General features: G+C 47.5%; 1 protein-coding gene across 1 annotated transcript in view; it reads right to left on the minus strand.

Moving 5' to 3' along the window:
• The window catches only part of shtn3 (shootin 3), a 150,460-nt gene that overhangs the window by 38,526 nt on the left and 87,877 nt on the right, over positions 1-24,057 (minus strand). The window contains exons 3-8 of the mRNA XM_038795366.1: positions 15,132-15,226; positions 14,307-14,463; positions 12,424-12,521; positions 6,533-6,614; positions 2,132-2,226; positions 306-452 (exon numbers count right to left, since the gene is read on the minus strand). Of these exons, the coding sequence (XP_038651294.1) occupies positions 306-452; positions 2,132-2,226; positions 6,533-6,614; positions 12,424-12,521; positions 14,307-14,463; positions 15,132-15,226 (674 nt within the window). The remainder of the gene's footprint in view (positions 1-305; positions 453-2,131; positions 2,227-6,532; positions 6,615-12,423; positions 12,522-14,306; positions 14,464-15,131; positions 15,227-24,057) is intronic.

Below are 24,057 nucleotides of genomic sequence, written 5' to 3' on the forward strand. Positions count from 1 at the left end.
TTGAAGTGGTTTCTGTCTCGCGACCAATTCAATTTTATTTTCTGGGAGTACAAGTGGCTCCATAAATTTCAATGTATGTTGCTACATAAATCCATATAAACAGCAAGAATGAGTGGATTTTTAGCCAGCAGGATAATATAACATGGAACTGGGTGCTCCTGAACTTGCTTTCCAATTCCAATATCACTTTAAATTGAGGGAATTTCCTTAGGTGCAGATCACAGTGGAAATCGCTCCTCTGTTGTCCTGCCCACCATCCTTACTAAAGAAAACAACAACATTACCGTCGGAACCCACACCATTACCTTTATTTGATGCTGGAGCCTTTCTTCCTCCAGGGTCTTGGTGATGTTGGCGACCTCCTCCAGTGCTTTGAGCAGCTGTATGCTGGGATCTATCTGCTGCAGTAGAATGGCACTCTGACGATTCACCTCCTTCTGCTTAATCAACATCTGCAATGGAGTCAAAATACAACAATAGTAAATCTGTTCAGGGTCAAACAGCCGGTGAGTCTTCTCCATCTTGACATCCTGCATGGTCTGGTGAAGATAGGTGGGCTGGAGAGAGTGATGTGAGTGTACTGGACAAGTGTTTAAACATGGTGCCGAGACCTTCGAACCTGCCAGCTGAAGACGGCAGACAAATCAGCTGCCGCCCTGCAAGGGATTTTGAGTGGAACTTCCCGTAAATTATTAATGAGGCTCCAAGCGCAGAATCTGGTGCAGGATCCCGCCATCCTGGCCAGTGGGAAAGATGTCCCTGGAGCCACCCACCACTGCACTTAGTCTCACAAACGGAGAATTTCACCCTGACGGATTTTCAAACTCGGATTTTACCCTCGATCTCTTCCCTTTGCAGAGCAGTTGAGTCCATTATCATTCAGGTTCCTGAAAACCCCCAGTGATCAGACCAATCTGCCACCCACAAAAGTACCATTGCACCTCTGGTGGAAGTGGTAGCAGAGATTGATCAGCGATCTGTGAAGCCTCTACCTGTGACTCTGATAATAGTACAGCTGGTCGAAACAGTAACCACTGTGCCCACACTACAACTTCCAGACAGCATGCCACAAACTCAAACGATGCCAGAACGCGGGACCAGTCTCTGACCATCGACAACAAAGAGCAGAGGTGAGTGTACCACTGAACCACCTTCTCACCACAGGAATGCTCTTCCTTGGCTGCAGAGGCTTCAAGATGGCCCACAAGGAGAAGGAAGAAAAAAAAGCTGGACCAAGGAAATTAATGCCATACTCATCCATCCCACAAGAAACGATCAGGGGTAACAGCCACTATGCATGGACACAACTGCCAAACCAAACAGACCTGGGTCAAAATAAAGCAATGGAAGAAAAGAATGAAAGGATATCCAGATGCCAATCCACCCTCTGAGCCATCAACAAGACCCAGAACCAATGGAACCGACCATCCACCTGACAGAACGGTGAACTAGATCTGGAAGGGTTATAAGACCTCCAAACCACCTGAACCTTTAATTTCAAGGACGTGAAATGGGGAAATGGGGTAGCGAGAATGTTGTTAATGTCAATACTGTAATAGTAATAATGCTGGAACAGCATTAAGGTTGTAACAGTGATGTAAATGAATAAGACTTATAACATCGTAAGAACTTGAAGTTAACTAAATTAATTCTATATTTTTGGGATAAAGAGTTGGGGGTAAGTGTATTATAAGGGTTGGTATATGCTGGGCTAATGTGGGAACTGAGTAAAGAACCAGACTTTAATGTATTTATATGTTTTAAATAATATCAGTGACCTCTTGCACTCTCAGTAGATTACAGACAGTTGTTACAACTTTTTAAGTACGTGTTGTAATAATATTTCAATTATGAGTTGAAGTGGAATTGACTGCAATCTCCATTGCCATCCTGCAAGGATCAGCGATGCCACATAAATTCTGTGGAACAGTGCTTTACTGGTGATTTGAAGGTTGTCTAGCTGGAGAACCAGCAACATCAATACTCTGACCAGAAATGTTATGAATATTTCATATTTAAATGGGTTCAGGCAAGAATATTTAATAACGGAATAACACTAGCAATGTTGAAACAAATGTCACTTAAGTCTCCATGGATACAGACCATTTATGGCCTGCCCTTGTACACGTACCTCATGAGCAAAGGATTCTGCCTTCTGTCTTAGGCTCTGTTCCAGGTCTAGCTGTTGTCTAAGATCCTCATACTCCTGGGTTGCCACCATGGAAACTAGGCCAGGAAACATTGTACAGACAAGTTACTGCCATCTTTTCCTTCTAGGAGATTGTTAACAAAGTATAAGGTGGGGGGGTTGGAACAGGGAGGGGGGAGGTTTGGCACAGAAGGAAGAAAATCTTTTTGGATCATTAAAAATTAACAGGGGTGCAAGCAGCAATTCTAAAATTGTGCACACTCCTTCCAAATTCGGTGCTGTGCTATACAGGATAGGGTGTGTGAATATTCCTCCCTTACCTGGAGAATTTTTAATTTTATGGTAAAAATATTGAAAATTTGGGGCAGCACGGTGGCACGGTGGTTAGCATTGTTGCCTACGGCGCTGAGGACCCGGGTTCGAATCCCGGCCCTGGGAGTTTGCACATTTCCCCGTGTCTGCGTGGGTTTCGCCCCCACATTCCAAAGGATGTGCAGGATAGGTGGATTGGCCACGCTAAATTGCCCCCTTAATTGGAAAAAATAATTGGGTACGCTAAATTTTTTTTTTGTTTAAAAATATTGAAAATTTGGATTGATTTAAGAAGAATGTCCATAAATTTAAAATCCTTTTTAATTTCAATTAACTCATTCTTTAGGACCATAGAAAATAGGAGTAGGAGGAGGCCATTCGGCCCCTCAAGCCTCCTTCACCATTCAGTTGAATCACTGTTGATCTTCTACCTTAATCCCATTTTCCTGCACATCCCTTGATGTCTTTACTCGTTAGAAACCTATCACTATCTGCCTTGAACATATTCAATGACTGAGCCTTCCACAGACCTCTGGGATAGATAATTCCAAATATTTACCACCCTCGGAGTGAGCTAATTCCTTCTCATCACAATCGTAAATGGCCCACCACGTGTTCTGCGATTTGTTTTTGTTTCGGTTTTATTGTTGCTTTTATTAAAAAATATTTGTAATTTTTTTGTTGCCAGTATAGCATGAATAAAATATTCAGCATTGTAATTGGGCTTGCAACCCCATACACATAATTGAAAGAGGAAGCAATTCTTGCATTTACAAAGCATCTTTCATAACCTCAGGACACCGCAAAGCACTTCACAGACAATGAAGTACTTTTGAAGTGTAGTCATTGTTGTATTGTTGGGAAACGTTTTGTTTAGAGCCAAAATTAGGGCAATAAAGCCATGGTCTGATCTTCGATTTAGCAGCCTAGCCTTGTTGCTATCATTTGTATTCCTTTCCCACTAGCTGGTGACGAAATTAATTACTCACCCACATTGGGCCTCCAAGGCCCATTAACAGAAGAATATTGCCCCAGGTACTTCATTCAAAGAATACAGAATACACTAGTCTGTGAGTACTCAGTTTAGTAATCAGGGCTCAACCAAACGTTCATACTAATTTATTAACTAGCACAACTTCCAATTCATCTCCTTACAATGCACGTACACATATTCACTTTGACATTAAAGCTGGAATTTTGTATGCAGGCAATAGCCTCGGTTCCAGGCTGAAAAGCAGGGGGGTGAGCTTGTCTCTGCCTGGATCACCCTACAGTGATTTAATAGTCATCAACCTATTCATTGCAACACTACGAGGGGAACTAAACTACCAATGAGGAAAAGTGGCGGAGGGAAACACCTTGGGCGGGATTCTCCCCTACCCGGCGGGGCGGGGGTCCCGGTGTAGCGGAGTGGTGCCAACCACTCCGGCGTTGAGCCTCCCCAAAGGTGTGGAATTCCCCGCACCTTTAGGGGATTGGCCAGTGCCGGAGTGGTTGGCGCCACGCAGACTGGCGCCAAAACCGGCGCCAACGGCCTGTGACGCCCGCCGGCCAACGTCGGGGCTGGCCGAAAGGCCTTTGCCGGTTCACGCATGCGCCGGTGCGTCAGCGGCCACTGACGTCACCACCGGCGCATGTGCGGTAGGAGGGGTCTCTTCCGCCGCCGCCACGGCCTCCACCAAATTGGCTTTTTCACCTTTTGCACTCACCACTGGCTCTGAGCTCAGTCTTGCCGAACACTTTGCTTTTCAAGTCATGTCTGAGATCAGCGCCTAGGGTTGCTGGCGCCCCGGGCATGCTGAACATCGGCGCCCTTGGGGGGGGCGGGGCTGAGGGGCGGGAGGGGCGGGGCCGAGGGGGGGGGGGGGCGAGGGGGGGGGGGGCGGGGGGGGGGCGGGGCCGAGGGGGGGGGCGGACCCGAGGGGGGGGGGGCGGACCCGGGGGGGGGGGGCGGACCCGAGGGGGGGGGGGCGGACCCGAGGGAGGGGGGGGGCGAACCCGAGGGGGGGGGCGGACCCGAGGGGGGGCGGACCCGAGGGGGGGGGGCGGACCCGAGGGGGGGGGCGGGAGGAGCGGACCGAGCGGCGGGGCGGACCGGGGGGGGGGGGGGCGCCTTGGGGGAGGGCGGCCACCACGCATGCGCTGGTTGGCACCGGCCCAACTGCGCATGCGTGGGACCCGAGTCTCTGGCGCCCCCCAGCACATGGCGCCCCGGGCGACTGCCCGAGTTGCCGGTGCCTTGAGCCGGCCCTATCTGAGATTTGTTCTGTCAACCATTCACCAGCACCTCTCCATTCCCACTGGCATTGCCACCACGCTCCCCACCCCCCTATCATAATATACACCAGTATATCATGGTGCAGACACATACTGATGGCCATACACTGGGACCAATCAACATGTACAAACACCACAGCCAATCACCAGTTAGAATACACACACTATAAAGGCAGAGGGCACCACGGTTCCCGCTCATTCTGAGTGCTGCCTCTCAGTAGAACAAGAACTCATCGAGTCTATCACAGACTCACACCATGTGCTGAGAGATTCAACTGGTTCAGACTCGCTTAGGTCTCTAGTTTAAACTAGCATCATTTAAACCCTCAGTTCTCGTATGTCGATTAGTTAATAGTTAGTTAATAAAATAGAGTTGAACCGTCCTCAGTGTGGGTGGTATATATTCAGCTCGCAAGCCTACACAATCCAACACTTCACCTCCAACTTCTCCCCACCGCCCCCCAACCCCTCCACCCCCCCACTCCCAACACCAGTCTGCAAAAGGAGATGGGGAACCTTGGGTTTTTGTGCACAGTACAGATTCCTTTCTTTAAATATATTTAGAGTACCCAATTCATTTTTTCCAATGAAGGGGCAATTTAGCGTGGCCAATTCATCTACCCTGCACATCTTTGGGTTGTGGGGGTGAGACCCACACAGACACGGGGAGAATGTGCAAACTCCACACGGACAGTAACCTGGAGCCAGGATCCACAGTATAGATTCCTACCGACGCCCAAGAAACCTCTAAATTCCACTCACAGCAAAGGGGCCTTACTTAACCTGTTAAAATCTGACTGCTAATCAGTTCCTTATTCCATGTGCTTCCAAGAAAGGTCACGCAAATGTTATTTGTTTTTTTCTTTTTTTTAAAATTTAGATTACCCAGTAATTTTTTCCAATTAAGGGGCAATTTAGTGTGGCCAATCCACCTACTCTGCAGATTTTTGGGTTGTGGGGGTGAAACCCACACAGACACGGGGAGAATATGCAAACTCCACATGGACAGTGACCCAGAGCCGGGATCGAACCTGGGACCTCAGCGCTGTGAGGCAGCTGTGCTAACCACTAGGCCACCGTGCTGACCTACGCAAATGTTATTTTTAAATCTTGGAGCAAGTCGTATTAAATCAGGGGTGGGCAAACTACGGCCCGTGGGCCGCATGCGGCCCGCCAAAGGTCTTTATGCGGCCCACCAAGATCAAGTCATAAAAAATTTTTTTTAAAATTTTTTTTACATTTAAAAAAAAAATTATTTTTTTTTATATAAGGTTAATGTGGGGGGCTGTTGGGTTACTGGTATAGGGTGGATACGTTGACTTGAGTAAGGTGATCAATGCTCGGCACAACATCGAGGGCCGAAGGGCCTGTTCTGTGCTGTACTGTTCTATGTTCTATATGAGGCGCCCAGAATCATAATCGGGTGAAGCGCCATTTTTGAAAAGTAGAGATAAAGAGGGCTAAAGGCAGGATGCCGCCGGGGGAAGCGCTGAGGTATATGCCGCACGCTAATTGGTTACAACCGGGACTATTAATACTATGCGGCCCTTTAAAATTGTGAATTTCTGAATGTGGCCCTTGCACGGAAAAGTTTGCCCACCCCTGTATTAAATCATTCATCAATTGCCTGTATGTCAAATTATGGATACCAGGAGATCCAATTTGCAATCTAATCAAGGGAGTCAGACAGTTTGTCTATACAAGAATTGATGTCAATTAGAAACTGGTATTTACACAAATTGACTTGAAAATGATGGTCATTGTTGAGAACAGCAACAGGTATGTTTGACTCACCTCTGTTGAAACTTTTTATTGTATTAGTTTGTTTTTCCAGAACTTTCTCTAGTTCTGTCGTCTCAGCCTGTTCCCTCTCCAGCTGCAAGAACACAAAAAGACATAACAATATTTGTTTTGAGCTGACCCATCTCCGGGGTTTGTAGATGTCCTATCCCACACCGGGCAGCATTGAGCAATGTACCAGGTCCTGACTCAGATCATTAATGTATCAATGCATATTGGTACACAGAGTGACATGATGTACATTTATGTCTGAATGACGAGTGTCCAGTCTTAATACTCCAAATTCTTGTTTGTTTTTGACATCCAGTTAGTTAGAGAGCTGAAAGTTTACCCACCAAAAAAATGCACTGGAAGGCATTTTGTCACAGTAATCAAGAACCAGAGATAATCATTTAAACCTTTTATCAATATGTAAAATGGATGATAACATTTCAGCATTTCTCTTGATTTTTATTTCTCCTTCTGGCTTATAAGGAACCTCACAATATTTAAAAAAAAATTTAGAGTACCCAATTCATTTTTTTTCCAATTAAGGGGCAATTTAGCATGGCCAATCCACCTACCCTGCACATCCTTTTGGGTTGTGGGGGCGAAACCCACGCAAATGCTGAGTAAAAATAATATTTGGACTTTGGTGAGATCATTGGAGACCAATCTGCATATTTATAAAAGCTCCACATGTTTTTGACTGTATCCTTGCTGGCAGATAATGGCAAGAACACGATAGGTAAATCCACCATTATTACTGCCCGTCTGGATGCAGAAGACACCAGACCGAAAGAGGGAGTGGAGGAACAAAGATTCAGGGTGTTATGTTTCTGAGATCAGGAAGATAAGGTTAGTTCCACCTGGACGAGGGTGGACATCCCACTAGGAAATGGATACCACACAGGGAATTGTCATGCTGACATCCCCAGAGACATACGAATGACCAGAGGGAAGCGAGAAAGCTAACTGCACTGCACTGACTTGGGAGGAAGGGTTGTAAGGGATCAAGGACTAATGTTGTTGAAGTTCCAAATGCATCCGCTGTACCCTGAATTGGACTTTACACCAATAACTTGAAATCATACAGCACCGTTAATATAGTACAAGATCCAGGCTCTTGATAGGAATGTTACAAAGCATAATTTGCCATCAAGCCACACATAAGGCAGATGGCCAAAAGCCTGATAAAGACTTAGGTCGGGATTTTCCAGCCCCCCCCCCCCAAACCTCCCTCCCCCCAGGGGCCTGGCAGGATTTTCTTGTCCCGCCAAAGGCAATGGTATTTTCTACGGCTTCCCATGCACGCCGATGCTGCTGGGGAATCTGCCGGCCACCACCTGGGTGGGGGGGGGGGGGGGGGGGGGGGGAGAGGAGTCCTTGGCCAACACCGGGGGAGGGGGGGGGGGGGGGGGGGGGAGTCCCAGCTGTAGTTTTAAAAGAATGTTTAATTCCGTGTAATTCCGTCTGGCCCCTGTTTGTGGAACTACGCTTGCCCAAGGTCTATGGAACACAGAAGCTGGTCGACTCCATACTGGAGGTAGACCGTAAATACTCCGAGGACCCGACCGTAGAGCTCCTGTCGGAGAGAAAAGAACTACAAAGGAACTTTGACCTGCTCTCCACCAGGAAAGCAGTGCACCAACTCCGCCAGGCACGCGGGACCCTGTACGAACACGGAGACAAAGCCAGCCGCCTGTTGGCACACCAGCTGAGAAAGCAGGCAGCCACCAGAGAAATTGCGCAAATCAGGGGTACCAGAGGCACGCTGGAAACAGAACCAGAGAGGATTAACAAAACCTTCAAGGCCTTCTAACAAGACCTGTACACCTCAGAGCCCCCAACGGGGAAGGCTGGGATGAACCGGTTCCTTGATGGACTGGACATACCAGTCGTGGGAGAGGGCAGAAAACGGGATCTGGAAGCACCACTAGCAATGGGAGAGATCATGGACAGCATTAGCTCCATGCAGACGGGGAAGGCCCCGGCACCGGACTGATTCCCGGCGAACTTCTACAAAAAATTTGCGACAGCGCTGGCCCCGCACCTGCGGGAGATGTTCACAGACTCGCTAGCTAGGGGCACACTGCCACCCACGTTAGCACAGGCCTCAATCTCGCTGATACCTAAGAAAGACAAAGACCCAACGGAATGTGGGTCATACAGACCCATATCTCTGCTGAACGCAGACGCCAAAATACTGGCCAAAATCCTAGCCAAAAGGCTAGAAGACTGTGTACCTGAGGTGGTCACAGAGGACCAGATGGGTTTCGTCAAAGGTAGACAGCTTACCTCGAACATCAGGCGCCTGCTGAACGTGATAATGACCCCCTCCGGGGAGAGAACACAAGAGGTGATCGTCTCCCTGGACGCAGAAAAGGCCTTCGACAGAGTCGAATGGAAATACCTCATAGAGGTACTGGAGCGATTCGGGCTTGGAACAGGGTTCACCGCTTGGGTAAAGCTCCTATACAACGCCCCCATGGCGAGTGTACGGACCAACAATACCAACTCCCAATACTTCCAGCTGCACAGGGGCACCAGACAAGGATGCCCACTGTCCCCGCTGCTGTTCGCACTAGCAATCGAACCGCTAGCAATCGCGCTCAGGGCAGCAAAAAATTGGAGGGGGATCCGAAGGGGAGGCAGAGAGCACAGAGTCTCACTCTATGCAGATTATCTGCTCCTCTACATCTCGGACCCACAAAGCACCATGGACGGAATCATTGCGCTCCTGAGTGAGTTTGGAGCCTTCTCGGGCTACAAACTCAACATGAGCAAAAGCGAGATCTTCCCAGTACACCCGCAAAGGGGGGGGGGGGGGGGGGCAGCACTAAAGGGGCTGCCGTTCAAACAAGCCCGACACAAATTCCGCTACCTGGGGATCCAAATAGCCCATCACTGGAAAGGGATCCACAAATGGAACCTCACCAGTCTGACGGAGGAAGTAAAAAAGGACCTGCATGAAGATGGAACACACTCCCACTCTCCCTTGCGGGGACAGCCCAGACGATCAAACTGAACGTACTGCCCAGGTTCCTCTTCCTGTTTGGATCCATTCCGATCTACATCCCCAAGGCTTTTTTCAAAGTGCTGGACAAACTTATCATGGCGTTCGTATGGGGGGGTAAAAATGCTAGGATCCCAAAGAAAGTCCTACAAAAAACAAAATCCGGGGGGGGCTAGCCCTCCCGAATCTACAATTCTACCACTGGGCGGCAACAGCCGAGCGAGTAAGGGGATGGATCCAGGAGCCAGAAGCCGAGTGGGTGCGTGCGGAGGAGGCCTCCTGCATGGGGACCTCCCTCCGGGCCCTCGCCACGGCAGCACTCCCATCCCCACCCAAAAAACACTCCAGCAGCCCAGTGGTGACAGCCACCCTCCAATCCTGGAACCAACTGCGGCAGCAATTTGGCCTGACCAAAATGTCGGACAAGGCTCCCATCTGCAACAACCATAGGTTCACACCAGCACTGACTGACGCCACCTTCAAAAGGTGGAGGCAGGACGGGGGGGACACTGACAGTCAGGGACCTATACACGGACGACAGGATCGCAACACTGGACGAACTGACAGAGAAATTTCAGCTAGCTGGGGGGAACGAGCTACGGTACCTGCAGCTCAAAAACTTCCTACGAAAGAAGACAAGGACGTACCCACAACTGCCACGACAGACACTACTGGAAGACCTACTGGACGCAAGTATCCTAGAGAAAGGGAACTGTAGCGACCTGTATGACTGACTGGTAGAAAGGGATGACACCGTACTGGACGCAACAAGAATGAAATGGGAGGACGACCTGGGGATTGAGATAGGGTGGGGACTTTGGAGCGAAGCACTGCATAGGGTCAACTCCACCTCCACGTGCGCAAGGCTCAGCCTGACGCAACTAAAAGTGGTACATAGAGCCCACTTAACAAGAAACCGTATGAGTAGGTTCTTCCCTGAGGTGGAGGACAGATGTGAACGGTGCCAAAGAGGCCCGGCCAACCACGCCCACATGTTCTGGTCTTGCCCCAGACTTGTGGAGTACTGGACAGCCTTCTTCGAGGCTATGTCCAAAGTGGTGGGAGTGAGGGTGGAGGCATGCCCGATAGTGGCGGTCTTCGGGGTTTCAGACCAGCCAGATCTATTCCTGGGGAGGAGGGCGGACGCCCTTGCCTTTGCCTCCCTGATCGCCCGCCGTAGAATGCTATTTGGCTGGCGGTCAGCAGCACCGCCCAGAGCTGCAGACTGGCTGTCCGACCTCTCGGAATCTCTCCAAATGGAGAAAATCAAATTCGCCATCCGAGGGTCAGACGACGGCTTCCACAGAACGTGGGAGCCATTCATGCAATTGTTCCGGGACCTGTTTGTGGCCAACGTACAAGAGGAAGAATAGTCGGGTGGCCAAGAATCAGGGGAAAATGGACGGGAATGGGGGGAAGGTAACCGGGGGGGGGGGGGGGGGGGGGGGGGGGGGCTACGGGTTCGTTATGGGATTTTGATGGCTAGCTAAGGCCCAAAACCAAACTGTAAATAAATGCCTATAAACATGTGCCTCGGCCATATTGGGGAATGTAAAATATGTATGCCGGCTAAAGGGGTTCCACAGTTGTTATTATGAAGATGCTTACCTGTAAAAATACATGTTAATTTTTGCGTTTTTCTGTTCTCTCTAATAATTTGTAATTTGTTGGATATAAAATATGAAAACTCATTAAAAATCATTTATAAAAAAAAAGATCTACGGAACGCATATTAGAGTGAGAATAGCTGTCTCACTCTAAGATGCAGATTTGCCAGAAAGTGATCCCACCCACAATCAAATCGCGACATCTCGCGAGATCGCATTAGACCTCAAGAGGTGTGGCGAGCCGAGTAGATTGCGGAAGTGGGATTTCCTGGCATCTACTGGCCACGTTACGCTGTGCCAATTTTCGAGCGCAACGCGACCGGTAGATCCCGCCCATTAATTATGTTCGTCTCTCTGCTGATGCTGCCAGACCTGCGGAGTTTATCCAGCATTTTTCGTTTTTATAAATTATTCATGAATTAACTTGGCTAACTTTCTGCTAATTTTGGACTTTGAAAGTAATTTAATTCTCTTATTAATATAATCCAGCTAGTGCTGGGAGTTAAGTGTTATACACTGAACTAATTCTGCCAGTTAATGGTACCTGTCTCGAGCATTCTTTAAAGTATAGTTATCAGATGCTGTTAATTACATTTTTATAAACATGTTATGAAAGAAATACTTGAACATAGATAATAAGTCTCCAGCCAGTTCTTTGATAATGAGTTACCGTGGATGGATTACAAATCTATCTGATTGATATTCCTGACAGTGACCACTGTTCACAGCATTCTTTAAAAATATATTATCAGTACTCTAAACATGTAGGGCTCAGCAGAACACTGGTAGCTCAGAGGCCAATTGACGCCTCATTAATACCCTTGCAACTCATAGTTTGCAGACTTCAAGTCATTCAATTATCCAACCCTACTAACTTCAGCTCTTTCATTAGCTGGTTTTGCATAAACCTGGATAGAATCCCTACAGTGCAGGAGGCCATTCGGCCCATCGAGTCTACACCAACCCTCTGAAAGAGTACCGTACCTGGGCCCACTCTTCCACCTATTCCCTGTAACCCCAGCTAATCCGCACATTTTTGGACTGTGGGAGGCAACAGGAGCACCCAGAGGAAACCAACACAGACACGGGGAGAACGTGCAAACTCCACACCGACAGTCACCCAAGGCCGGAATTGCCCTGGTGCTGTATGGTAACAGTGCTAGCCACTGTGCCACCTTGTCACCCAATCCCATGGATTCCATGCTGCAAGGGGAAAAATGTCACTATGAATTTTCATGGTCGTAGGGCCCTCTCACAGTCAGGCAAGTGGAACAGACACTTACTCTGGTGGTTAGTTCCTCAATGTTGCTCTGTAATTCTTGCACTTGACCGGCAAGCTGTTTCTTTTCCTCCAACAGCTGTGTTACCGTCTCCTGCAGATCTGTGGACACATATACATTGAGCAGCAAAAACAAGCAGGTTAAACAGCAACCATCCACCCAATACGAGCTCATCACAAGGTATTCAACAACCAGGAGGAACTTGAAGCCCAAAAGATTATATAAAAGCAAAATACTGTGGATGCTGGAAATCTGAAATATAAACAGAAAATGCTGGATACCTAGATACATAGAAGATAGGAGCAAGAGGAGGTCTTTTGGCCCTTCGAGCCTGCTCTGCCATTCATCACGATCGTGACTGATCATCCAATTCAATAGCCTAATCCTGCTTTCTCCCCATAGCCTTTGATCCCATTCTCCACAAGTGCTATATCCAGCCGCCTCTTGAATATATTCAAAGTTTTAGCATCAACTACTTCCTGTGGTAATGAATTCCACAGGCTCATCACTCTTTGTGCGAATAAATGTCTCATTATATCTGTCCGAAATAGTTTACCCTGAATCCTCAGGCTGTGACCCCTGGACACACCCATCATTGGTAACATCTTCCCTGCATCTACCTTGTCTAGTCCTGTTAGAATTTTATAAGTCTCTATGAGATCCCCACTCATTCTTCTGAACTCCAGCGAGATCAATCCCAACCTAGTCAATCTTTCCTCACATGACAGTCCCACCATCCCTGGAATCAGTCTGGTAAACCTTAGCTGCACTCCCTCAAGAGCAAGAACATCCTTCCTCAGAGAAGGAGACCAAAACTGCACACAATACACCAGGTATGAACTCAGTTGGTCTGGCAGCATTTGTGGCCAGAGAAATACAGTTAATGCTTCAAGTCCATATGACACTTCTACAGAACGGAAAAAGGATAGAAATGTAATGAATTATATAGTTGGAGAGGGGGTGGGGCAAAATGGAAGGCACCATGGATTGTTAATGTTCCTCAACAAACACTTTAAACGGGCAGCACGGTGGAGCAGTGGGTTAGCATTGCTGCCTCATGGCGCCGAGGTCCCAGGTTCGATCCCGGCTCTGGGTCACTGTCCGTGTGGAGTTTGCACATTCTCCCCGTGTTTGCATGGGTTTCGCCCCCATAACCCAAAGGTGTGCAGGTTAGGTGGGTTGGCCACGCTAAATTGCCCCTTAATTGGAAAAAATGAATTGGGTACTCTAAATTTTTTTTTTTTTAAACCCTTGAAACTCCTGTCCCAACAGCACTGTCACTGTACCTACACTATATGGACCTCAGCAGTTCAAGAAGGCAGCTCACCACCACCTGCTCAAGCATGATTATGGATGGGTAATAAATGCTTCCCCTGAATGAAGAAGAAAAAAGCTCCGGGCACAATTCCACAATTAGCTTTTGGGGTACCTTTCCATTTGTGCTGTGGAACAAAGAGTGTTGTGAACATTATAGTATGGAGCGGACTGTGCAAGGGAGACATTGAGGTTCTCACTGTAAGACTATTTTTTTTACATAGCATGCCCTCATTATAAAGCTTTCATTTGTAACACTAACACCTCACCATGTAATGTGTCCGCTATAAGATTACAAGAAAATGGAACCTGATTTTCCTTGCTGTGTTGTGTTACAAGATAGTTGACACCGGGTTCCAACATGGATGATGCAATAATTTATGCTGTTGGCTCTTACTCTGATAGGTTGAATGTTTCTTGCTGTGATCCAGTTAAGTGTATCTTTATTCTTACATTGCAATACACCGTGTGGTGTCTATAATGATGTGGGTGATCCTGGCATTGTGGGCACCAGTAATTAGGGCATGCAGGTCTGGGTCAGAGCTCACTTTTGTAAACCATTAAATGTTCACCTTTGACCTGCTGCTGATACTGAACGCAGGGGTCAGGGCTGGTGTCCTGTGGCTCCTCCTCTGCAGCTCCACAATCGGAAATACTGGGAAGCAAGTCATCAAGACAAACGCGGGATGTTAGGCTGAGGTACTTCAGCTTCTTGTTTTCATGGCTGAGCTGCAACAAGAAGCAAAGAAGATTCAGCCAATCTTTGTATGAAAGTTCTGACAAGACAAAGCACCCGAGGCCTGGAACAGCACGAGAAGCAAGAATTCACCTTGTACGCCACTATTCATGTACCTCAACGATAAAATAAAGACAAGTTTCCTATACTCCCTGTTCGCCACGGATTGTGAGTGGGAGATTGGTAAATAAATGGCATTTAATACAGGGTTTGAGATCAAACCCATGTCACCTCACAGTGCACAAAGACTGTTCAAACCCTGTCTAGTAATTCAGTGACAATCTAACAAATCCAAAATTTGTAACGGTTAACAATGACTTTTTCAGTAGCTCTATCTTCCTCATTGAAGAGAAACGGGTTAATATTTGAGCGAGTGCTCAAATAACTTCAGTTATCCCAAATTATGGTGGTAAATGTAAACACTGACCATCTCAATGGTGCGCATTCAAGCTCATTTGAAAGATACGTTACAGCCTAGTTTTGTTTCCTGTTTATCAGGAGAACTACCCAACTCATCCCAATGTTCCTGGTGGAAATGTGTGCCAGTTAGCTCTAGTTGGAACTCTTGATCATATTGGAGCTGAGTGAATATTGTCTGCACTGTGCTACTAGGTCATCTGACTTCAACAGAAACACTGGAGATTATGAGAGGCATTGTTACCTTGGTCGCTAAGACTTCCGCATTCTCCCGACAAGATTTCTCAATCTCCAGTTGAGTGTGCAAAGCATTCACTTCTTCTATAACCATCTGTGAAACTGGAAGAACAGAGAGGTCAACTCATCAAAATCGTACATGCACTCCAAGACAACAGCTCGAATGTTATTTATCTCTGAAATACACTGATGTGATTGTTGAAACTTTGTGACCGCCATCACAGACTATTATCCATGCACTTGTAAGTGTCCTGGAGAACCACCCTCACATGGCGCAGATTATTTTCCCATTTGATTGGTGAGGTAAATAGGGAGAGATAGAAATCAGAGGAAGACAGGAAAGAGAACACAAAAGGAAGAATAATAGTCACAGTTATGAAAACAGCTGGCAGAGAGATTCAAAGTCATGAAGATAGGAAAAATCGAAGGAAAATTGGCAAGGGAAAGTTACAGCGAATGACAAAATTGTGACAACAGATGAGGGAGAAGGAAACGGTGAGATAGAGATAAAGTGAACAAAGGTCATTAGAATGAAGAAACGTCTAGAGGAAGAACAGCAACAAATGCTGGAAAGTTGCTTGTTGATGTTTACTGATGTCATTTCTAAAAAATTTAGAGATTCCAACACTTTTGTTTTCCAGTTAAGGGGCAATTTAGTGGCCAATTCAACTACCCTGTAGATCTTCCGATTGTGGAGGCAAAATCCACGCCGACACGGGGGAGAATGTGCAAACTACACATGGACAGTGACCCGGGGCAGAGATCAAACCCGAGTCCTCGGCGTGTGAGGCAGCAATGCTAACCACTGCCCCACCATGCCACCCTATAGTGGCCCACTTCAATGCCTGTTGGTATCATAGAACCCCTACAGTGCAGAAGGAGGTCATTCAGCCCATGAAATCTGCACCGGCCCTATCAAGTTTCATGACCTCACCCTATTCCCGGAACCCAGTAACCCCACCTAACCTTTTGGACACTAAGGGACAATTTAGCATTGCCAATCCACCTAACCTGTACATCTTTGAACTGTGGGAGGAAACCGGGCCACCCGGACGATACCCACACCGACACGGGGAGAACGTACAAACACCAGACAGTCACCCAAGGCTGAAATTGAACCCCGGTCCCTGGCTATGAGACAGCAGTCCTAACCACTGTGCCACCGTGTCACCCTCTCTCCATAATTTCAGACATCCTGTACAAACTGTCACGACAATGGATGATAATCCTCAAAGGAAGAGGCAATGCAAAAACTGAACTGTAAAATCCTGTGGAGATAATGGAAGCTGATTCGCATCTCAGCAGAAACTACGGCCATCCTGTGAGTTATACGCCAAAGAGGTTTAAGATTTTTCCCTTCCAGGAATACATAAGAAAAGGGATTAAAAATCAAATGGAACTCCAGTCTCTGCGTGCTATTCCCACTTGTGTGGTCTGTGGGTCACAGCTGAAGAACATGGACTAGGTCGCTCTGCTGTTTGCAGGCAAAGTCTAGTTCTTTCTCCGATTGCTGGAAGCAAGTCAGAAGTCACCAAAGCCAGAGTTGAAATGAAAACAGGACAAATCCTTTCTGTTAACCTGCGGAACCAAGAATCTCCAAACCAACTGCTCAACTGCTAAAGTGAATGTGACCGTAATCACCCAACTTAACGGCTGCAATGTTTTATCATCTACTCCTCAAGCACAAGTCAAAGACTGATTTGTATTTTTTTTGACTTTTATTTTTGGACTCTTCTCATTTCTAATTTGTGTGCATGTATATTGTGTTCTGGTATTTTCTGGTCCCGTTTTAGTAACTAATAAACTCACTCGTTCCTTAACTCAGGAAAATCTGGTTAAATTGGTTCCTCTTAAAAAACATAAATGCATTTTGACTGCGAAAAGGTATCCATAAGGGAGGGTTTTATGTTCTATATTGTAACCGCAAAGAGAAAAAAATCAGAGATCATAAAATTTACAGTGCAGAAGGAGGCCATTCAGCCCATCGAGTCTGCACTGGCTCTTGGAAAGAGCACCCTACCCAAGCCCACACCTCCACACCATTCCTGTGACCTAGTAACCCGACCTAACCTAAGGGCAATTTTAGCATGGCCAATCCACCTCACCTGCACATCTTTGGACTGTGGGAGGAAGCCGGAGCATCCGGAGGAAACCCACGCAGACACGGGGTGAACGTGCAGACTCCGCACAGACAGTGACCCAAGCCGGGAATCGAACCTGGGACTCTGGAGCTGTGAAGCAACAGGGCTAACCACTGTCCTACCATGCTTCCCTTTGAGGAGTAGATGGCATACATCGTGTTTGTATAATATAGTGCAAGGGGTTTATTTATAAGATGCTGATCAGCGTACAATGGTGAATTCCACAAATGTCTGTGAAACGTTCCAATGATGTAATTGCATGACTTTGCACCAGCCTACGGTGTGACTCTGCGACATAACAGGGGGGTGGGAATCCTTTTTAAATTAACCTTGTTGCAGCAGTATGGTAGCACGGTGGTTAGCACCGTTGCTTCACAGTGCCAGGGACCCGGGTTTGATTCCTGGCTTGGGTCACTGTCTGCACTAAGTCTGCACGTTCTCCCTGTGTCTGCGTGGGTTTCCTCCGGGTGCTCCGGTTTCCTCCCACAGGTCCCGAAAGATGTGCTTGTTCGGTGAATTGGACATTCTGAATTCTCCCTGAGTACCCGAACAGGCGCCGGAGTGTGGTGACTAGGGAATTTTCACAATAACTTCATTGCAGTGTTAATGTAAGCCTACTTGGGACACTAATAAAGGTTTTTTTTTAAATGTAAAAGCTTTTTGCAACCAATCAAGGGGGTTGAATAAAGATGGATTATTCTTACTCCTGAACGAGAAGCATAAACATTTGAGGGTATCCCATGCAGAATCATAACAAATTGAGGGACCTGGCCCAGGACCCGTTAGGACAAGGCCGACAAATTCCAATGTTGTGATTTAATTAATAATTTGTTGGTTATGAACCTAATTCACTTTAATAGATCAAACAAAAACCCTTTCTCTCTCCTATCTCAGAAAATCATCTGCATTAAAACAATCCAAAGGATAGTTAACACAATAACATGTGCTGGCTTGCTGTTGGTTAGTGATGGCAACCTACCCGCCATCCAACTCGCAGCACTTTCCAGCAGAGGCTGACTGTACAACAATCAGGAGTGGAAATCCTGGCTCCTCCTTCCCTTCATCAGAGAGAAAAAGCCAATTGCACTAAAATTGCTATTTTCACTTTTGGGATGCAGCCCAATGAATATGAAGGGAAATGTAAGAGACATATTAATGGAAAATTATACTGGGAGAAGAAAATAATAGATGGTTAATGAAATCTAAAATGATAGGCTCGGGTTTCAATTTGCGCTCCAGCACTCTTTTCCAGTTTAAACTCTGCTTCATCATTTTATACAGCCGTTAACGTATGGGTTAGGTGGAGACATTTGTACCCTGAAACATTTTTTATATTGCATTTATTTTACAGCTGACAGTGTAGCTTTGAGATTTGGAATGTTAGTGTGTTGAATACAAAAATGGTCCACCACAGTACAATTGACCAGAAACTGAACTGGACCAGCAATACTGTATAAACACTGTGGCTACAAGAGCAGGGCAGATGCTGGGAATTCTGCAGCGAGTAACACCTCATGTCTCCCCAAAGTCTGTCTCGCATCTACAAGGTGCAGGAATGATGGTGGAATACTCTCCACTTGCCTGGATGAGCGCGGCCACCAACAACACTGAAGCATCCCAACACCATGCTGGGCAAATCAGCTCGCTTGATTGGCACCCTGTCGACTAACATTAAACATTCACTCCCTCCACACTGGTGCACAGTGGCAGCTGTGCTTATCATCCATTAGATGCACTGCAGCAACTCGCCGAGCCTCCTTCAATAGCACCTCCTAAACCCATGACCTCTACCACTTAATAGGATTTCTTTTTAATATAAATTTTGATTACTGAATGAATTTTTTCCAATTAAGGGGCAATTTAGCATGGCGAATCCACCTACACTGCACATCTTTGGGTTGTGGGGGCAAAACCCACGCAGACAGGGGGAGAATGTGCAAATTCCACACGGACAGTGACCCAGAGCCGGGATCGAACCTGGGACCTCGGCACCATGAGGCAGCAGGGCTAACCCAGGGCGCCACCGTGCTGCCCTTACCACTTAGTAGGATAAGGGTGGCAGATGCATGTGAACAACACCAACTGAAAGTCCCCCTCCAAGCCATACATCATCCTGACTTGGAACATGTCGCCGTTCCTTCACTGTCACTGAGTCAAAATCCTTTAACCCCTCCACCCTGCCCACTCCGAGGGAAGCTATACTGGGAAAGACCTGGACAGGAAACCACTGTACCTACTCATGCCCTGATAAATCTTATCCACAGCACCCAGCATTTAATTAGATTGTGCTTCCTCATGGATACATTCGGCAAAACAGATCTGGGGCTAAATTCTCCGACCCCACGCAGGGTCGGAGAATCGCCCGGGGCCGCCGAAAATCCCGCCCCCGCCGTGGCAGAAATTCTCTGCCACCCGGGAATTGGCGGGGCGGGAATCGCGCCACGTCGAGTGGCGAGCCCCCTGCGGCGATTCACCGGCCCGCGATGGGCCGAAGTCCCGCCGCTGGGAGGCCTTTCCCGCCACCGAGGTTTGAACCACCTCTGGTGGCGGCGGGATCTGCGGCGCGAGCGGGCCCCCTAGGTCCGGGGGGGGGGGGGGGGGGATCAGATCCCGGGGGGGTGCCCCCACGGCGGCCGGGCCCGCGATCGGGGCCCACCAATTGGCAGGCGGGCCAGTGCCGTGGGGGCACTCTTTATCTTCTGCCGCCGCCACGGCCTACACCATGGCGGAGGCGGAAGAGAATCCCCCAGTGCGCATGCGCCGGTGGTGATGTCAGCGGCAGTCCACCGGTGCATGCGCGAACCGGCGAAGGCCTTTCGGCCAGCCCCGGCGCCGGGCGTCAAAGGCCGCTGGTGCCGGTTTTGCCGCCAGTCGGCGTGGTGCCAACCGCTCTGGCGCGGGCCTAGAATTCTCTGCACCTTTGGGGAGGCCCGACGCCGGAGTGGTTGGCGCCACTCTGCTACGCCGGGACCCCCCGCCACGCCGGGTAGGGGAGAATCCCGCCCCTGGTGTCTCACACCTCTTCAAGGCAGCGGGTGACACGGTGACACAGTGGTTAGCACAGCTGCCTCACTGCGCCAGGGACCCAGGTCAATTCTGGCCTTCGGTAACTGTGGAGTTTGTACGTTCTCCCCGTGTATGCGTGGGTTTCCTCCGGGTGCTCCCGTTTCCTCCCACAGTCCAAAGATGTGCAAGTTAGGTGATTTGACCATGCTAAATTGCCCCATAGTATCCAAAAGGTTAGGTGGGGTTATTGGGTTACAGGGATAGGGTGGTTGTGGACCTAGTGGGTCGGTGCAGACCCGATGGGCCAAATAGCCTCCTTCTGCACTGTAGTGATTCTATGAAGCGCAAATAATTCAGTTGCAAGCACAGTCTGGCAACCGGCAGAGTCTTAGCGAGGGAGTGTGTTTGCACATTCACGAATTATTTTAAATGCAAATTGTCAGCCAGTCAGAGAAATGTATATTTAAAACGATGCTGCAGGAAATCAAGGAAAGCGTGAGTTGAAACATAGCATTCGATCTCTGAGTAAGGAGAACTCCACGTCATTCTTCCACACCGCAGAGGTCCACAGAGATCCACGATGCGGAATAGAAAATTATTTAATCCTCGGAAGCTATCATCCCTCAATTTTGCTGCAAGTAACAAAGAACAGATTGGAGAGTTGAGCTATGTTGCGAAACACAGCACGTCTGCAGCTTGCATACTAATAAATCAGTTTCTGTTCTTTTCAAGGGGTAATTAATAAAGTCTGCCTGCTCTTCATTTATCACTGACTGCTCGTACCGCTTGGCTGAGTGATTCGGTGTATTGCATATGTAGCTTGTTCAACATTGCAAGTCATCACTTCAACCCTGAGTGATCAGGACAAGAAGGTACAGTACTATGAGAGCACTCAGCTGTACTATTTCTACACTTCTGCATATGACGTGAGGGAGAGGGTTGGCTTAAGGCAATCTACCTGGTGGCCAGTGCCTTCATATGCCGTTACATTTTTAAAAACAATTTTAAAAAATGGAATTGAGAGAATTAAAGATTTTGGAAAAAAAAATGATTTGATGTGTTGTGATCCACATAGGAAGTCTGAAAAGTGCCATTGCAGTGGAATGCAAACGACTGAAACACGAATGTCCTGGCAATTCTCGATCCAAGAGAGTCTCTTCTACATTCACAGGATTTTCTATGAATGTTACTAATATCTGCAATGTGCATTCAACAGATCCCATTGATTGTCACTATTACCCTGGACTGGGCCAGCATTCAATGGCCAGCATTCCGGCCGGAATCCAGTTGTCCACCCTCCATAAGCACGAGATAATTCAAAACTTTGGTGCCCATGCCCTTAGTCACGCTAAATCTCCATCACAAGGCCGTCCTCACTAACCTTCATTGGTTCCTGATCCACCTGCACCACAATGTTGAAATTCTCTTCCTTGAGTTCAATTCCCTTCTTGGCCTCCCCCTTTCCTATCACCATAACCTCCGCCAGCCAAATAACACACAGTGAACTCTGATGTCTTGTGCATGCCCTACTTTCATTGACTCACCACTAGCAGCTGTGCCTTCAGCCATCTGGACCCTAAGCTCTGAAATTCCATTTGGCCTCTCTATCCCTCTCCCCACGGTTTAAAACCTACCTCCGTCACCTGTCCAATACCTCCTTTTCGCCTTGGTGCCAACTTTGGTCTGATTATGCTATTGCAAATCACCTTGGAATTTGTTGCTATAATAAGGTGCTATAGAAATGCAATGCACTGTTATTGAAGGCTTGGTATATACAGTGGCAAGGTGGTAACCATCCTCAATTTGCTTTGGAATATTACCAGGAGCACTGATGCTCATAAGTCAAATTTGTGGACTGATCAGTGCATGACCTGTTATTATTCAGGTGCTGAGCACTCACTGTTGCAACTTCAATTAAAATGCCAATCCCTGTGACTATATGATTCATATCTCTTGGTGAAGTGGCTGCTGAGATATTCAAGGGCGTGCAAGCTGACCTCGTTCCTGCCGTGAATAATCATACATTGCTTATTGGCCACCTGAGACTCGAGCAATTAAGCTGCTGGAGGTCAATGCCTGTTGATTGCGGGTGAGCAGAGCCGATACGTCACCCCGTGAACCTGACCTCTGCCATAAACGGCTGCGCTTTTCTGATTGTGTTGGGTGTCGGGGACTATCGAGAATAAATTTGGGCAGCACAATCCATTGCGGTTACATGTGGAAAATCTCAGCGGTGCTGCAGTGAGGAAGGAGAGGCCAGGGGCAATGGGGAAAGAGGTGGGTGAGGGGGAAACTGGGTCAGGATAGTGAGGCAGTGATAAACCTCAGGTTCAAATTCTTAACCAAACCCTTTGCAGGGAGAGAGTTCGAGAGAGGGAATTAAAGTTGCGAACTCCACATCATCTGAATGTTTCCTCAATCTCCACCGCAATCCCATTCGATAACATGTTGGGATCGTGGAGGAGAATGTCCACCCCATTGCACCCTTTGTCTCTGAACTTAAATCTTAACTTCCTGCAGTATGGTCTAACTCAGACTATGCAGCAATTCCATTGAGTTATACAACCCAAATTCAAACCCATATTTCGTGGGGTTTTTTAATAAATTTAGATTACCCAATTATTTTTTCCAATTAAGGGGCAATTTAGCGTGGCCAATCCACCTATTCTGCACATTTTTGGGTTGTGGGGGCAAAACCCACGCAGACATGGGGAGAATGTGCAAACTCCACAGGGACAGTGACCCAGAGCCGGGATCGAACCTGGGACCTCAGCGCCGTGAGGCAGCTGTACTAACCACTAGACCACCGTGCTGCCCTCAAACCCATATTTCAAGGATTTTATGATCTGCACTATAAAAACAGAAATATACCATATCAGTGCTCAATTTTGATGTAAATGCTACATCGGCTGAATCAATTTAAAACATGCACATTTTTAACTTCAACTATTTGTTGATCCCTGAAAAGCACATTATTAGAATAGGAATGTCTGGAGGTGCTAGAGCAAAGCAGTAAGGACCTCGAATGGCACAGGTTCTAATTCTTAACCAAACCCTTTGCAGGGAGAGAGTTCGAGAGAGGGAATTAAAGTTGCGCACTCCACAGATACCAAGTGCCACCAGACTGGTTATTAGCACTGTCCTTTCCCATGCTACACTGAAGAGGTAACATTGACCTCACAAAGTTAGACAAATGGAAGGCATTAGGGCAAAGCCATTCCTCTAATCTTTCAGACAGGGACAGATATTCAGGGCACAATACAAAGATTGAATGTCAACAGAGTAGGAGCAAATGTCAGTCCATCAGGCAATTTTCATGTCATGAGGCCCCAATGATGACATGTGGCATGTGTCACCTGCAGCTCAGTTGGCTTTGCATCAAAATGTTGTGGGTTCCAGTCCTACTACAGGATGTAAGCACAAAATCCAAGGCTGACACTTTGGTGCAGCACTGAGGGAGGACTGTAGTGCTGGAAGTGCCATCTTTTGGATTAAACTAACTTTACGGCAATAATCTGAGGCCCCATCTACTCTTGAAAGTGGACATGAAAGTAGCATTTTGAAGGACAGGGGAATAAAGCTTAGCCTCTTCATCTACATTTAACCCCAATCAACATGATAGAAATATGATCCGCTTATCACATTGCTTTGATGTGGAGATGCCAGTGTTGGACTCTTCATTCACCTGAGGAAGGAGCTGCGCTCCGAAAGCTAGTGATTCGAAACAAACCTGTTGGACTTTAACCTGGTGTTGTAAGACTTCTTATTGTGTATCACATTGCTGTT

Source organism: Scyliorhinus canicula, chromosome 4, assembly GCF_902713615.1.
Source record: "Scyliorhinus canicula chromosome 4, sScyCan1.1, whole genome shotgun sequence".
Lineage (NCBI taxonomy): Eukaryota > Metazoa > Chordata > Chondrichthyes > Carcharhiniformes > Scyliorhinidae > Scyliorhinus > Scyliorhinus canicula.